This window comes from Malus domestica, chromosome 03 (assembly GCF_042453785.1).
Source record: "Malus domestica chromosome 03, GDT2T_hap1".
NCBI lineage: Eukaryota > Viridiplantae > Streptophyta > Magnoliopsida > Rosales > Rosaceae > Malus > Malus domestica.
This window is the reverse complement of record NC_091663.1, coordinates 6,265,460-6,278,929: the sequence shown is the minus strand read 5'-3', so window position 1 is coordinate 6,278,929 and position 13,470 is coordinate 6,265,460. Positions and strand designations below refer to the sequence as shown.

The 13,470-nt window shown below is 40.1% G+C and overlaps 4 protein-coding genes and 1 long non-coding RNA gene across 10 annotated transcripts; 3 read left to right on the top strand and 2 right to left on the bottom strand.

Moving 5' to 3' along the window:
- Positions 1–921: 921 nt before the first annotated feature.
- LOC103418935 (phosphomethylpyrimidine synthase, chloroplastic) lies at positions 922–5,165 on the top strand. 6 transcript variants are annotated; one of them, XR_003771960.2, is made up of 6 exons: positions 951–1,071; positions 1,832–2,144; positions 2,287–2,414; positions 2,604–4,125; positions 4,290–4,369; positions 4,539–5,165. XR_003771960.2 is itself a non-coding variant. In XM_029099667.2 (5 exons), exons 2-4 carry the CDS (start codon positions 1,834–1,836, stop codon positions 4,121–4,123), a joined length of 1,959 nt encoding a protein of 652 aa, XP_028955500.2. In that variant the 5' UTR covers positions 922–1,078; positions 1,832–1,833; the 3' UTR covers positions 4,124–4,125; positions 4,290–4,459. The 6 variants fall into 6 exon arrangements, 4 of the variants coding, with proteins under 4 accessions (XP_028955500.2, XP_028955499.2, XP_028955501.2 ...); XR_003771959.2 differs by having other exon boundaries at positions 4,518–5,165; XM_029099667.2 differs by lacking the exon at positions 4,539–5,165 and having other exon boundaries at positions 922–1,078; positions 4,290–4,459.
- LOC103418944 (large ribosomal subunit protein uL4c-like) lies at positions 5,048–7,070 on the bottom strand. Its single transcript, XM_017327485.3, has 2 exons — positions 6,006–7,070; positions 5,048–5,299 (listed from the first exon to the last, which is right to left on the bottom strand). Exons 1-2 carry the CDS (start codon positions 6,865–6,867, stop codon positions 5,262–5,264), a joined length of 900 nt encoding a protein of 299 aa, XP_017182974.3. The 5' UTR covers positions 6,868–7,070; the 3' UTR covers positions 5,048–5,261.
- Positions 7,071–7,561: 491 nt separating this feature from the next.
- LOC103420210 (josephin-like protein) lies at positions 7,562–8,041 on the top strand. The gene has a single exon (XM_070819504.1). It carries the CDS (start codon positions 7,562–7,564, stop codon positions 8,039–8,041), a length of 480 nt encoding a protein of 159 aa, XP_070675605.1.
- Positions 8,042–9,681: 1,640 nt separating this feature from the next.
- On the top strand, positions 9,682–10,814 carry LOC139194048 (uncharacterized). The gene is made up of 2 exons (XR_011578737.1): positions 9,682–9,967; positions 10,136–10,814. It is a non-coding gene; the product is annotated as an uncharacterized lncRNA (long non-coding RNA).
- Positions 10,815–11,448: 634 nt separating this feature from the next.
- On the bottom strand, positions 11,449–11,727 carry LOC103418963 (uncharacterized). Its single transcript, XM_008357084.4, has one exon. It carries the CDS (start codon positions 11,725–11,727, stop codon positions 11,449–11,451), a length of 279 nt encoding a protein of 92 aa, XP_008355306.3.
- Between the last annotated feature and the right edge of the window lie 1,743 nt (positions 11,728–13,470).

The following is a 13,470-nucleotide window of genomic DNA, read 5'->3' as shown; positions in this document are numbered from 1 at the left end:
TATTCCCATATATATTATATATATTACTAATGCGGACGTAGCACGTTTGACGGCTTTTGCATCGCAATGGCATATAACATGCATAATTAGCAAGTTGCTTAATACGTAATGACATTCTAAACTGTATTAGCTACTCTTTTTATGTTTGGACTTTGGAGGCAAATATTCTTCATAATAATATGCAGAAGTTACAAGTTTTGTTGTTCAAGTTTGACACATTTTCTTCTTCAACCATTGTGATTTTAGTTTCGACAATATTAGTCTGGTAATTTTGTTTGGTTAGCAATCAAGTCCCATAAATAGATCCAACATAACTAAGAAAATATATACGAAATTGCTTATATTTTGGATTCGTTGCAAACGTTTGGAGAGACAAAATCACTGAGTGATCTTGTGAGTTGTGTGTTTCAATGAAATCTATGATTCTAATGTGATAGCTAGTAAACCAAATTTTAAAATTCCATACGAAGTAAAGATTTAATGCCACTAAATAATAGGTAATGTATATTGATTTTCATTGAATGAGAATATTATAGAATGTATCTGATTTGATTTAATATGTTTTGTAATAATATTAGCATGAAAATTAACATTATATTATGAGGTGAGAGAAAATCTTGCTTTGACAAAGTTTCGTAGGAAAACTAATGAAAATGATTTAAAAATTTTGAGTTTTAACGATAAAGATGAAATAAATGGTAAAATAAATAGTACCAGGTTTGATTTTTTAATGTAAAAATGTAGTTTTCCGTTAGAGTAAACAGTACCGTGAGTTTTTCGTTAAAATTTTCAAATTTTTTTAGCATTTTTCCTAAATTAATAGGTAATATGAATTAATTTTTCATCGAGTTAAGAGACTACAGAAAATATCTGACTGGTAAAATCATTTGGAGCCACGTAAGTGTTCGCCTTCTGGTTGCCTTTTGGAGCACACACGAGGACGTTGCTTTTTAACTCCCTATAAAATGCTACAACGTAATCCTGGGCAGGTGCTCAGATTGTCTTTGAAATTTTCCGTAGTGAGAGAACAAGATAAGACTGTGAGAAGCCTCCTTCTTCTACCAGCCCCAGGTTCCAGGTTCATCCTTTCTCTCTCTTCCTTCGCTCTCTTCAAAACCCAACAATTTCACTCTCATTTTAATCCTTTTAGCTCACTTGGGGTTGGTCCTAATTTTCTGTTTGGTTGCCTAGAAAGTTTAAGGTGCTTGTGGAATGAACCCAAATTCTCAAACTTATTATGATTTTGGTTTCCTGGGAATTGTTCATTTTCTGACATGGATGTGAAATTGTGAATAAAAATAGGAAATTGGTTTTATAAAATTATTTTCTGTTTTTTGGTTAGATTTGTTATTATTCATGTGAGATGATGTTTTGGAGACATGAACTGATAAGATTGAGATGAAAGTTTCATAAAATAACATGCCTTTGGATTGATCTTGTTCTGCACTTCTTATAAATTTGATATCTTGATAAAGATTGCTTGGTGGGATGAGGAGAGATTACCTACCTTTGGATATTTACCAATTACCATGATCCTAGGATTAATTTTTTTTTACATCGAATCTGTTGGCTGTGGACGAGCCTTGGTGCAACGGAAAGTTGCTTCCTTTGTGACCAAAAAGGTCATGGGTTTAAGTCGTGAAAACAGTCTCTTTGTAAAAGCAAGGGTAATGCTGTGTAATATAGACGTTCCTCCCCCGACCCTCGTAAAATGGGAGCCTTGGTGGCTTGGGGTTGCCGAATGTGTTGGCTGTAAATTCTATATGCATCTAGGTAGTTTTTAGTTGCTCGTGGATTGAATTTTGATGTCCCAATTGTTTGCTCAATTCAGATATGGCATCGGTGCATAGTGCCCTGACATCGGTTGTATGCAAGAATGGCAGTCATTCTTCTGCAGCAAAGTTCCCGACGACTACCTTCTTGCCCGGGTTTGATGCAGTTGGGCGTCTTTCAAGTCCGTTTAAGAAGGAAGTGTGCCTTAGTTCCCCGAGCTCAGGTGCTAAAGCTACACTAACCTTTGATCCCCCAGCAACCAATTCTGAGAAACCCAAACTACCAAGGCATACAGTTGATCCCGCTTCTCCAGATTTTCTGCCTCTTCCATCTTTCGAACAATGTTTTCCCAAGAGCACAAAAGAACACATGTATGTCTCATTCTCTTCTCCCATTGCTCCACTTGATTTTTTTTGTGCGTCTTGAAATGTCTAACTTGTTAAATCTTTCGTGAATCATAAGGTACACATGTTATTTGATTTGTGGTGTACTGATGTGTGATTTGCCCGGCAGGGAAGTTGTTCATGAAGAAACTGGTCATGTGCTAAAAGTTCCCTTTCGACGAGTCCACCTGGCTGGGGATGAACCTCCATTTGACAACTATGATACCAGTGGTCCACAAAACATTAGCCCGCGTGTTGGTAAGCACCAACATCTGTTTTATTGGTAGTCTTCTTCACCCCTCGAACTGAAACATTTGATTGAAAATTGTTATATAATGTTCAATTTGGATCGATAACGTGGTTTCCACTAAAATGTCTTTCAATTCTTGTGTTTTGGGCTTAAATGAGATTTCTTTATTCATTTACTTGGTTGAAATTGATAAATAGGACTCCCTGAACTGCGGAAAGATTGGATTGAGAGGCGAGACAAATTAGGTGCACCAAGATACACTCAGATGTACTATGCTAAGCAGGGAATTATAACTGAGGAGATGTTGTACTGTGCCACTCGTGAGAAGCTTGATCCAGAGTTTGTGAGATCAGAAGTAGCTCGTGGGCGGGCAATTATCCCTTCCAATAAGAAACACTTGGAGCTGGAGCCAATGATTGTCGGAAGAAAATTTTTGGTCAAAGTTAATGCAAACATTGGAAATTCTGCTGTTGCCAGCTCTATCGAAGAGGAAGTTTACAAGGTCCAATGGGCAACTATGTGGGGTGCTGACACTGTTATGGACCTCTCTACAGGACGCCACATCCATGAGACCCGTGAATGGATCCTGCGTAACTCTCCTGTGCCAGTAGGGACCGTACCCATTTATCAAGCGCTTGAAAAAGTGGACGGAATTGCAGAAAACCTTAACTGGGAAGTGTTCAGAGAAACTCTTATTGAACAAGCCGAGCAGGGTGTAGATTACTTCACCATCCATGCTGGGGTTCTACTACGGTACATCCCACTAACAGCAAAGCGTATGACTGGTATTGTTTCACGAGGAGGATCCATTCATGCAAAGTGGTGCTTAGCTTATCACAAAGAGAATTTCGCTTATGAGCACTGGGATGACATACTTGACATCTGCAATCAATATGATGTGGCCCTGTCAATTGGTGACGGGCTGAGACCTGGTTCCATTTATGATGCCAACGACACTGCACAGTTCGCAGAACTCTTAACTCAGGGCGAACTGACCCGTAGGGCATGGGAAAAGGATGTTCAGGTCATGAATGAAGGACCTGGACATGTTCCAATGCATAAAATTCCTGAAAACATGAAAAAACAGCTCGAATGGTGTAACGAAGCGCCTTTCTACACTCTTGGTCCTCTAACAACTGATATTGCTCCAGGATATGATCACATCACCTCTGCCATTGGTGCTGCCAACATTGGGGCTCTAGGCACTGCCCTTCTCTGTTATGTAACCCCAAAAGAGCACCTTGGGTTGCCAAACCGTGATGATGTGAAGGCTGGAGTTATAGCATATAAGATAGCTGCTCATGCCGCTGATCTAGCCAAAGGTCACCCATATGCTCAAGCATGGGATGATGCACTGAGCAAGGCAAGATTTGAGTTCCGGTGGATGGACCAGTTCGCCTTGTCACTAGACCCTATGACTGCCATGTCATTCCATGATGAAACTCTGCCGGCTGATGGTGCCAAGGTGGCCCATTTTTGCTCCATGTGCGGTCCAAAGTTCTGTTCTATGAAGATAACGGAGGATGTGAGGAAGTACGCTGAAGAGCATGGTTACGGGAGTGCTGAGGAAGCTGTGATTCGTGGAATGGATGCTATGAGTGCTGAGTTTCTTGCTGCCAAGAAAACTGTCAGTGGAGAACAACATGGTGACGTTGGAGGGGAAATTTACTTGCCAGAAAGTTATGTGAAAGCCGCAGAGAGGTCCACAGAGAGGTGAAGGTCAGTAAATGTTTTGTTTTTTAAATTTAAGCTGCATTCATTAGTGAATCGGTTTGAAGAAGAAACTTACTATCGTGCATTCTACTATCTTCATTTAGCAAATACAGATCAAATCTACGCTGTTCTAATTCTTTTTTCGTTCTTTTGTTTTACAATGGGAACAGTTGCAGGTTTGCGTGAATAACCAGAATCAGTTTGACGACTCTGGAGGCTTGCGTGCATGATTGGCTTGTGCACAATGGAGGTCTTAGGTTTTCATTTTCATGCTATGACATTATCCTTTTCTTGCTTGAGCTTGTGTTTCTTCGTAATAAAATGCTTTCTGTTCATATTACATCGATGTGTTTATATTTTTAGTTTTTAGCATCATATTGACATAAAGGACGCACCAGGGGTGCCTGTACCTGCTCCAGCACTGGCCTCGTGGTTAGTATGCGAGCAGGTCGGGCTGAGATAGTCCCTTTGAACCTGAACAGGTTAATGCCTGCGTAGGGAGTGTGCATCTCTTTTTCCTGTTTCTGTGCTTGCACAGGGAGGGAGAGCTTTCGTCCACGGTTCAGGCTAGCTGATGGCATCATTGCCGATCCAATCAGTCTGCACGGTTGGGAGTAACTGAGTGGCAATTCTATGGTACAAACCGGAAACTAATGCCTATAACTCACCGGCTTCACTACATAGTATCACACTGAACATTATCATTTTGTTCTCTCGTCTTTTGCAACTGGTTTCGTCCTCAAAACTCATTTTTCGAGCTCGGAGCTGGTAAAAACGGAAAGGTATGCACACAATTAAGTGCAAAAACATGCTCAAATCTCGGTTCATTTTGCTCCGAATTTGTAGTTTCTAAAACTGTAACCACTCGAGCATCACTCGAGGCTATATTTCTAAATCTTGAAGAAAAATGACTCGAGTCTTTCATGCGTTAGAAAAGGGTTATTTTCCCGAATTTCCTGCTAACAAATTCGGAGAACTGAATAGATACATTGTATTGAATTTCATCTGCAAATTTTACAACAAATACAAAAATGACTTGGCTGCAATCTTGATCACCCCGTTAGGGATGAACTGAAATGAATCCTCCTCACAGGTTAATCTAGGGGATGCAAATTGGTTACAAAAACAGTTCGTCTGTAGCCTCACTCGGCCGCATCAGAACTCTCATCTGCCGCTGTCACTGCAATCCGAAATCGAAAAACGAAAACGGATCAACGAAAGGAAATTCCAAGAAAACATCCTATAAAACTGAAACTTGCAAAAATCCCTAATCCTTCCTGCACATCCTAACTCAAGCAAGAATCAACAAATAAGACTTTGAAAAAAGGAAAACCACATTGCCCCCTACCCCGGAGGTCCTGGATTCGATTCTCCCCTCCGCTAAAATCGCATTCCCTCCAGCACCTAAGTCCTATATTCGATTTCCCCCTAAGCTCACTAGAATCGACAAATATGAGTTTGATAAATAAACAACCACATTGCACCCTGTCCCCGAGTGTCTATGTTCATTTTCTTCCTCCCTAATATCACTTGTTAGGAACAGAAAAAACACATTGCCTTAACTTTTATCCTCCATGTTCCAGGTTCGGAACCTAATTAACCGTAAGGAAAACTAACGAAAAGTATAAAAAAAAAAACTTTAATTTTAATAAAAAATGACAAATAAAGGGATAGTGAATAGTAAGAGTGATTTTTCGTTAAAAAGTGAATAGTACCAAAAGTGTTTTATTAAAACGTAAATATGCATACATATGTTCTCATGCTCAATTCAAAATTTTCAACAAATTCACCAATCCAAAAAACTAGTTGTACAAATGCACATAAACTAAACAAACCCAAATCAAATCATACCAAACTGGCTTCAAAAAATGGCATAAAAACTTAACCTTGAATGTCAACTCCTCCGTCTTCTTCCAGCTCTGCACCCTCTTCGTCGTCCTCCTCGTCCTCCGTCTCTCCGTCGTAATCAACCCCATACCTCGCATTCAGATAATCCACTGTCTCCGGCGTCATGATCAACTTATCGGCATTCAAAATATCGAACAAATTCAAAGTCCTCGGCGTCAGCATCTTCAAAGTCCCAATATTTCTGCTCGAAAGCCTCACATTGTTCGCCACCTCCGTCACCAGAAACGTCGTCTTCTCCTTCGGGTCCAAACCCCACCTCCTCATCGCCGCAATAAACTCCGTCGTCTTCGGCTTCTCAAGCTTCTCAAACTCGTCACTGAAATCCTCCACCACGATAGTGTTCTCCACCGCGCTCGCCACCGCCGTCGAAATCGCGAGCCGTTTCTCCTTTCGATTGATCTTGATGCTCCAATCCCTGGGCTTGGGTCCGAACACGACCCCTCCGCCGGGCCTGAGCGGGGTGCGGGTCGAACCCTGACGGGCATGACCCGTCTTCTTCTGCGGGTAGGGTTTTCTCCCTCCTCCGCTGACCTCCGCGCGGGTGAGGGTGGATGCTGTGCCGCGGCGCTTGTTCTGGAGATCAGTGATGATGGCGCGGTGGACGACGGCACGAGCGGTATCCGGTAGCGCGGACTTGAGGTCGAGGAAGGTCTCGCCGACCTTATCTCCGGTGAAGGAGAGGACTGGGAGGGTGGCGAGCTCAGCGGAGACGATGAGGGGTTTGGGGGTTTTGAGAGAATTGGTGGGTGCGAGGACTGAGAAGGGTTTGTGGGACGAGGAGGGGAGGAAGATTGAGGAGGTGAAAAAGGAGAGCGATATGGGCGCTGCGGAGGTCGCCATTGTTGGAGAGCTGGAGCTCGAGTGATAGAGTTTGCAACTGTGAGTGATGGTGTTCAAATTTGTTATCCACTACCACAGCGCCCGCTGCCTATCCGTGCCAGGCGCGTTTTTGTATAAACGACATGTCTTGTGGTTTTGCCCATAAGGTTATCCGACGTTGCGTTTTTCATCCACTTCGCCACTTTGCAGTTCGGTTTTTGCATAGCCAACGCCCAACCGCCACAATGCTACTTTAACTTTAACTTGAAGTAGAGACCTTGACTAAAAGTTTGTGACCATTGGTTGTTTAACTCATCAAAATGTGCAGTTATGGTTCTTTTTGTCAATTCCGATAGAACTTCTGTGCTGAATCAAGAAGCAAATATAGAAATTCAAGTGAGACATTTGTAGCAATGTCCCTCAACTTTAATCCAATTGGAGAAATAGTCCCACTTTCAACCCAATTAGAGCAATTGTCCCTCAACTCTCATCTAATTGTAACAATAGTCCTTACAACATAACTCATTTTGATCAAAGTCTGGCGGAATTGACGAAAAAAAGATCATATTTGTACGTTTTAATGAGTTAAAGAGCTAGTGATCATAGATTTTTAGTTGGGGGACTATTGCTTACTTGAGTTAAAAGGTTATGCACCATTTTCTCTTGTTCGAATTATCCATTCTGTTACTCAGAATCGTAAAATTACCTGAAGAAAATGAAAAAGTTTGTAGCACAGAAAAAAGATGCATTTACTCGGTCAAGCTTGGATGAGATTGCTGAAAAATTTGTTCTTGAAGAACCCAACAAGGAAAAATGGACACCCTTTTCTGGGCTCTTCAAACCCCATCATAATGCACTCACTGGAAACTATGACATAAATGTACTAATTGCTACTTTAGAAGACAAGGGGAAGAATGTGGTTTGGCACGATCGGCGTAACGGCACATCTTCAATTGATCTAGACAGGCCTGGAGATGCTGGTTTGATGGGCGTTCTGCTTAATGTTCCAGTTAGAATGTTTGCCGGGGTTTGGAAAAGTAGTCATTGGGTTACGTTGAGGAAGATTGACGGGTTCGGTACAATTTGGATAGTGATCTTTTTGCTCCTGAGGCTTTTGAAGACACTGAAAAAGGTTAAGAGAATTCTTGGATTACATCATTGGACATGGTGGATAAGTTTTGCTTGTTATGAATAATACATAGTGATTTTCTTTTACTTGAATCAAATAATCTGATAGGATGTTCAAATGACTGTATATAAACTCTGCTTGTAACAAACTTAAGTTACAATCAGCTGATAGAAGAAACAGTTTCGTTTTGTTTTTCCTTTTCGGTTTGTTCCCCTTGTGCGTGTATTGTGTTTCGGTGCTTAAGATTATTGAGGAGACATCAGAATTAATAGGATGATGTATTGGGTGGTAAGGATGCTACTAAATGATTTCAGTCCTTGCATTTCTGGTCTTGAAGGGGCTTCTGTCGGTTAATCTCTAGTAAACATCTGGATACTGATTAGAAATGATTGAGTTTGGTTTCGTATGAACGTGGATCATGTGCTTGACATAGTGATAAGATATAATTTGCATGATATTGAGTGTATCTAATCAAGAAATTGAGTTCAAGTAAGCTAATCAGTATCATTTGATAAGATATAATTTGAGCGATATTGTGTGTACTGATTTCAAGTTGTCACTAATCAGTTTGGTTTGATGGTTGACTGATGATACGTCTGAAAGGAAAAGTTCGGATGGATTGATTGTGAGTTTTGCAAGTTTTGTTGATTAGTTTCTTGCTCTGTAGAAAACAAAACTCGTAGTTTTGGATCTTAAGGGACAATTTGTTAACATTTCGTTTTTAGCTTTTATTTTTCGGTTAGAGATAGAGGTGAAATACATGGGAGAAGGGCGGATACAGAAGATTGGTGTATGGGATGTGGGAGAAACGTATATGGAATGGTACACAAAATAGTGAAAACAATTTTAAGTTTCTACTTTCAAGTTTTCATTTCATACATCTCTTTCATTTTCCTTCCCTCCACCTACCGTCCATCCTTTTTTGTACCCTTGTCCCCGTACTTTCCGTCTATCTCTTGCACACACAACGAAAACTAAAACGAAATGGTTATCAAACTGGCCTCTTAAGATAATTTGTTTAATGAAGAAAAGTTGTTGATCTAGAGAGCTAGTGCATGTTACGCCATGATTTCAATGGGAGAAACGCATATGGAATGGTAACAAAATAGTGAAAACAATTTTAAGTTTTCACTTTCGAGTTTTCATTTCATACATCTCATTCATTTTCCTTCCCTCCACCTATCGCCCACCCTTTTTCGTCCCCTTTTCCCCCCATATACTTCCCGTCTATCTCTTGCACAAACAACGAAAACTAATACTAAAACGAAATGGTTATCAAACTGGCCCCATAAGATAGTTTGTTTAATGAAGAAAAGTTGTTGATCTAGAGAGCTAGTGCATGTTATGCTATGATTTCGATGGGGTTTTAAAAACTTGAGTGGTATTTATATATCCTTCATACTATCTTAAGTCATTGAAACCTCTGTCTACTCTCTAAAGTAAGTGCCGCACGACCATCTATTTACCCTAATATCTTATGACAGACGGCTTGCTTTAGAGATTCTAACAATGATCAAAAGCACCTAACAAGCATTATCCCCCACAAAAGCACCTAACTAGCAGGATGCTTGCTGGTGTCTTCTTCCCTACGTCTTATAAGATATCCTTTTCGCCCTTCGCTTTCTTCGTGAACGATCAACTTTTTCGGACTATTTTTCCTCGGTTCTTTCAATTAATGTTTTCCATTGTCTCTCAACAGTCACCACCACTGCTATAAGCAGTAGATTTGTAGAGTATACGAACTGAGGAAACTTAAATTGTAAGCAGTAAATTCTTCTGGATGGCCTAAAAAGCTCTATTTATGTGTGTGTTGTGTGAATGTTCCAACACAATGGTCTCAGGGATAAAGTCATCAGCAGTGAAAAAAATTTCTTATCCCGAGAAAGATTTCCATTTCCATCTTTCTCACTTATCATGTGACTAATCAGGTGAACGGGGGCACGTAGAAGACTCCTGCGAATGATGACACAGAGTCTATGCTGAAAATTACAGGTGTGAACAATGCTGATGTGCTACTAATTTCACTTTCCGTCCATTCTATTTGTTTTTTGTACTTTGTTGATTTTAGGGGTCACTTTATTGATACTTGAACAGAAAGATCATGCGTTTGGTTACTGCTGGAGTTTTTTTTTCACTGTCTTCATCTTCCTTTTTTGGCAGATCTTGTTGACACTATTCCAACCTCCGACTATAAGAGCTAGCTCGTTATCAATTCCGCTCGTAGCTCTATCAATCTCGCCCTCGCTCTGTTTTTCTTACCGACCTCAAAATTTTTTTTATGGCAACAAGAGCCAAGACCCAGGTGAGCCACAGAGAGTATGTCAAGAAGAAACAAACTACAACAAGTAGCGTTGTGCAAGATGGAAGGTTTGCTGAAACTTTTAGATTCAGGTTTCCTATGTGGTCTGGATTCTTGCCGATGAGACTACTCAAAAATCTTGCCGACAGGGTGGCGGGAACTCTATGTCTGGGCACGGCGTCTGTGAGGGCGAGGCCTTCACGGAAGGACTCATCATCTAGAAGATCGATGCCATTCGTGGCTCCTGTTGATTCTCATAGAGAAGAAGCCATAGAAGATTGCATTGAGTTCATCAACTCTTCATCTATTTCAAGATCAACTTCTATGGCCAAACATTCTCCTTAGATTTTCAATGAAATTTATGAATTTCTATCCCAACGTCGTTACATCAATCGATGGTAACGAATGAAATTGAGAAACAAAGTTTAATTTAGTATTGTACGGAAGTTTGATGTATCAAATATGATAGCTATCCCTATGCATATGGTTGTATTGTTTGTATATTGGTGTCCTTGTATAATGCAAATTTCTAAGCGTTAACAGGCTGCTTCTTCTTCTAGTTTTGAGACCGGCCTAACCCTTTTAAGAACAGAGAAAAAAATATCATCGGAGGTAAGGTGGCATCGATGAAGATCAAATTCCAACGTGATTCGAAAAACAAAGAGAGGAAGACGATTGCAAAGCTCAAGGGTTTGTGAAGTCATATAGTACACCCGGTGACTCAGGCCACTGTCACAAAGGGTGCAATCCGTGCATTCGGGGTTGCACCTACGTAAGGGGCTCGTTCGCTTGTGAGAGTGGTCTGACCACGTGGTTAGTCAAACTGTCCCACTAAAGTTTATCTCCTAAACCATTATCTACTAATCTTCACCGCTTTTTGTGGTGTGGGGAGAAAAAAAAAAACGCGTGTGAAAATCATTTGTCACAAAGAAAACATCAACGAATCAGAACCCCATTTGCCACAAGCTATTCTAATTTCCAAAATATATCATATATATTATCTCCCAGCTGATCAAAAATGGATATCCAAATGAAATTCTTTAGATGCAGAGAGAGAGAGAGATGAAGAATTTAACACAGCTTAACGTGTTTCACAATGATCAATGAGTACAGAAAGCAAATGAGACACAGAATACTGCCTGAACCAGTTTGTGGGAACCAATCATCCAAATGATCAGTCCTTCTTAGCAAAAAGGCCTCCGAAGCCACCCTGCTTCTTCGGCGGCACAACTACAGTGCCCTTGCGGCCGCTGACGGTACCATTCTTGTCCTCAACCTTCTTCAGGATTGGATCAACCTCAAGCAGCTGGTCCTCCTTTGCTAGCCCTCCAAGGATCCAATCAAGCAGACCCTTCTCTTCTTTGCTTCCTCCCTTGGCCGCCGTTGCAGCGTACACTTGCCCAGTTGCCCAGCCGGTCACCACTGGGGGAAAGACCATTGTCAAGGAAGCCATTTTTAAGCTTGTTTGAATCTCCACAGGAAAATGGTATGAAAGTTTGGAATAGTTGGGAGTGAATAAGATGAGGGAAGCAAAGTGAGAAGGATAATATATCCTCCTAGCCTTTTTTAAGTGAATGTGAGCCGTTGGATGATTTTTGTATGGTGACTTAGATTTGAATGGAAGTGTTTGTGGCACAAGGTCTCCACAAGTGTCTTATCCTCTCATTCCTCAAATATTTTTGGCCAATATTTTTGCAGGTGTTTGTAAATTCTACAAGGAGGAAAAATGAAGGGTATTTTGTAAGATGAGGGCTCATCCTTAGTGACATGGATGTGATTAGGAGACGTGGCAGTACCATAACCTGTGCAGTTAGTGGAGACTAGAGTTTTAAAATATGTGCCAAGTGGAGATGGTTAGCCAACTAGGTCTAACTTTTAAGGGGGTTTAACGTTAACAAACTACGAGAACAAAGCGTGGAACTTTTATTCGATCAAATAACTCTTTAGATTCAATGCATATGGAGAAAAAAAGATGTTAACTTGTAAGCATTTCCACTGTGAATGTAAATGATGGCATAGTTACCAAAGAAACTTATTCTTCACAATTCTACAATTTTTGTAATAATTAAAAGGGATAAGTTTTCTTCATCACTATTCCATTTCTACCTTCGACATGGACACTTGGAGTTGGCATCCATTTTTTATTCAATATAATTTAGGAAATTACTGAATTCACCTAATCAAAATCTGTTAGTGCAAGCTTCTTTTTGACCTGAAATGATACGTTCCTGAAATGATACCAGGGCAACGGGCCCATAAATCAGGCTAATAGAACTAGAGGAAGTAACTCCAACCACTATGAGCAACTACTGCTCAATAGTCTGGTTTGGTTATCAACAAGTTGGCCGAACCCCTTCTAACCCGACGAACCTAAATTTTTCTCCATATTCTTTCCTCGAACTGGCCCAAATGTTAGAGTGGATTTGACTTAGGTTTCGATAATGTCATGAAGAGAAGAGAGGGTGGGACCAAGCTAATAGATTAGCTATGAAGAAGACCAAACTATAGAAAAGACTTCCATGTTATTCATACACCACTACATTGGTGTTACATATTAATAATAAATCAAGTTGAGAAGCATATTATTCTCCATAATTCTACATTCACTCTAACACTCTCAACAAATAAGACAATGTAATACAAATTCTCTCCGCATAACATTATACCAATGACATAAAACACGACGAAAATGGTGTACATATATTATATGCAAGTCCTTCTCCTAACTAGCCTGCCGTATGAGTTAGGCAATGAAGAAGCCCTTACCGTAAAGATTGGCGCGAATGTACTGCCGCCAATCTTTACGGCATAGTAAACGATGTGAATAACGAAAAGGGAAATTTTATTTGAACCCATGTAACCTCTTTCTACACCCAACTTAAATTTAAATTGTTAATTGTCTATTTTACCCTATTGCATAATTACTATTAAGTACAAAATGAAATTAATAATAAAATTCAAATTGATCAATAAACCCATTAAACCCTACCATCACTCCTTGTTTATCCTACGTTCATTCTTACTAAAACCCTAATAGGTCTTGTAGAGAAAAACAAATTTTTTTATTGATGGATGGTGATTTTGAAGTTTTGAATCTTCCAACTTGGGTATGACTCAATTTATGAATATTTTCTTCGTTTGATTTCAATTTTTTTAAAGTTTAAAAGATGAGTATTTGGGTTTCAATTTTTTTCAT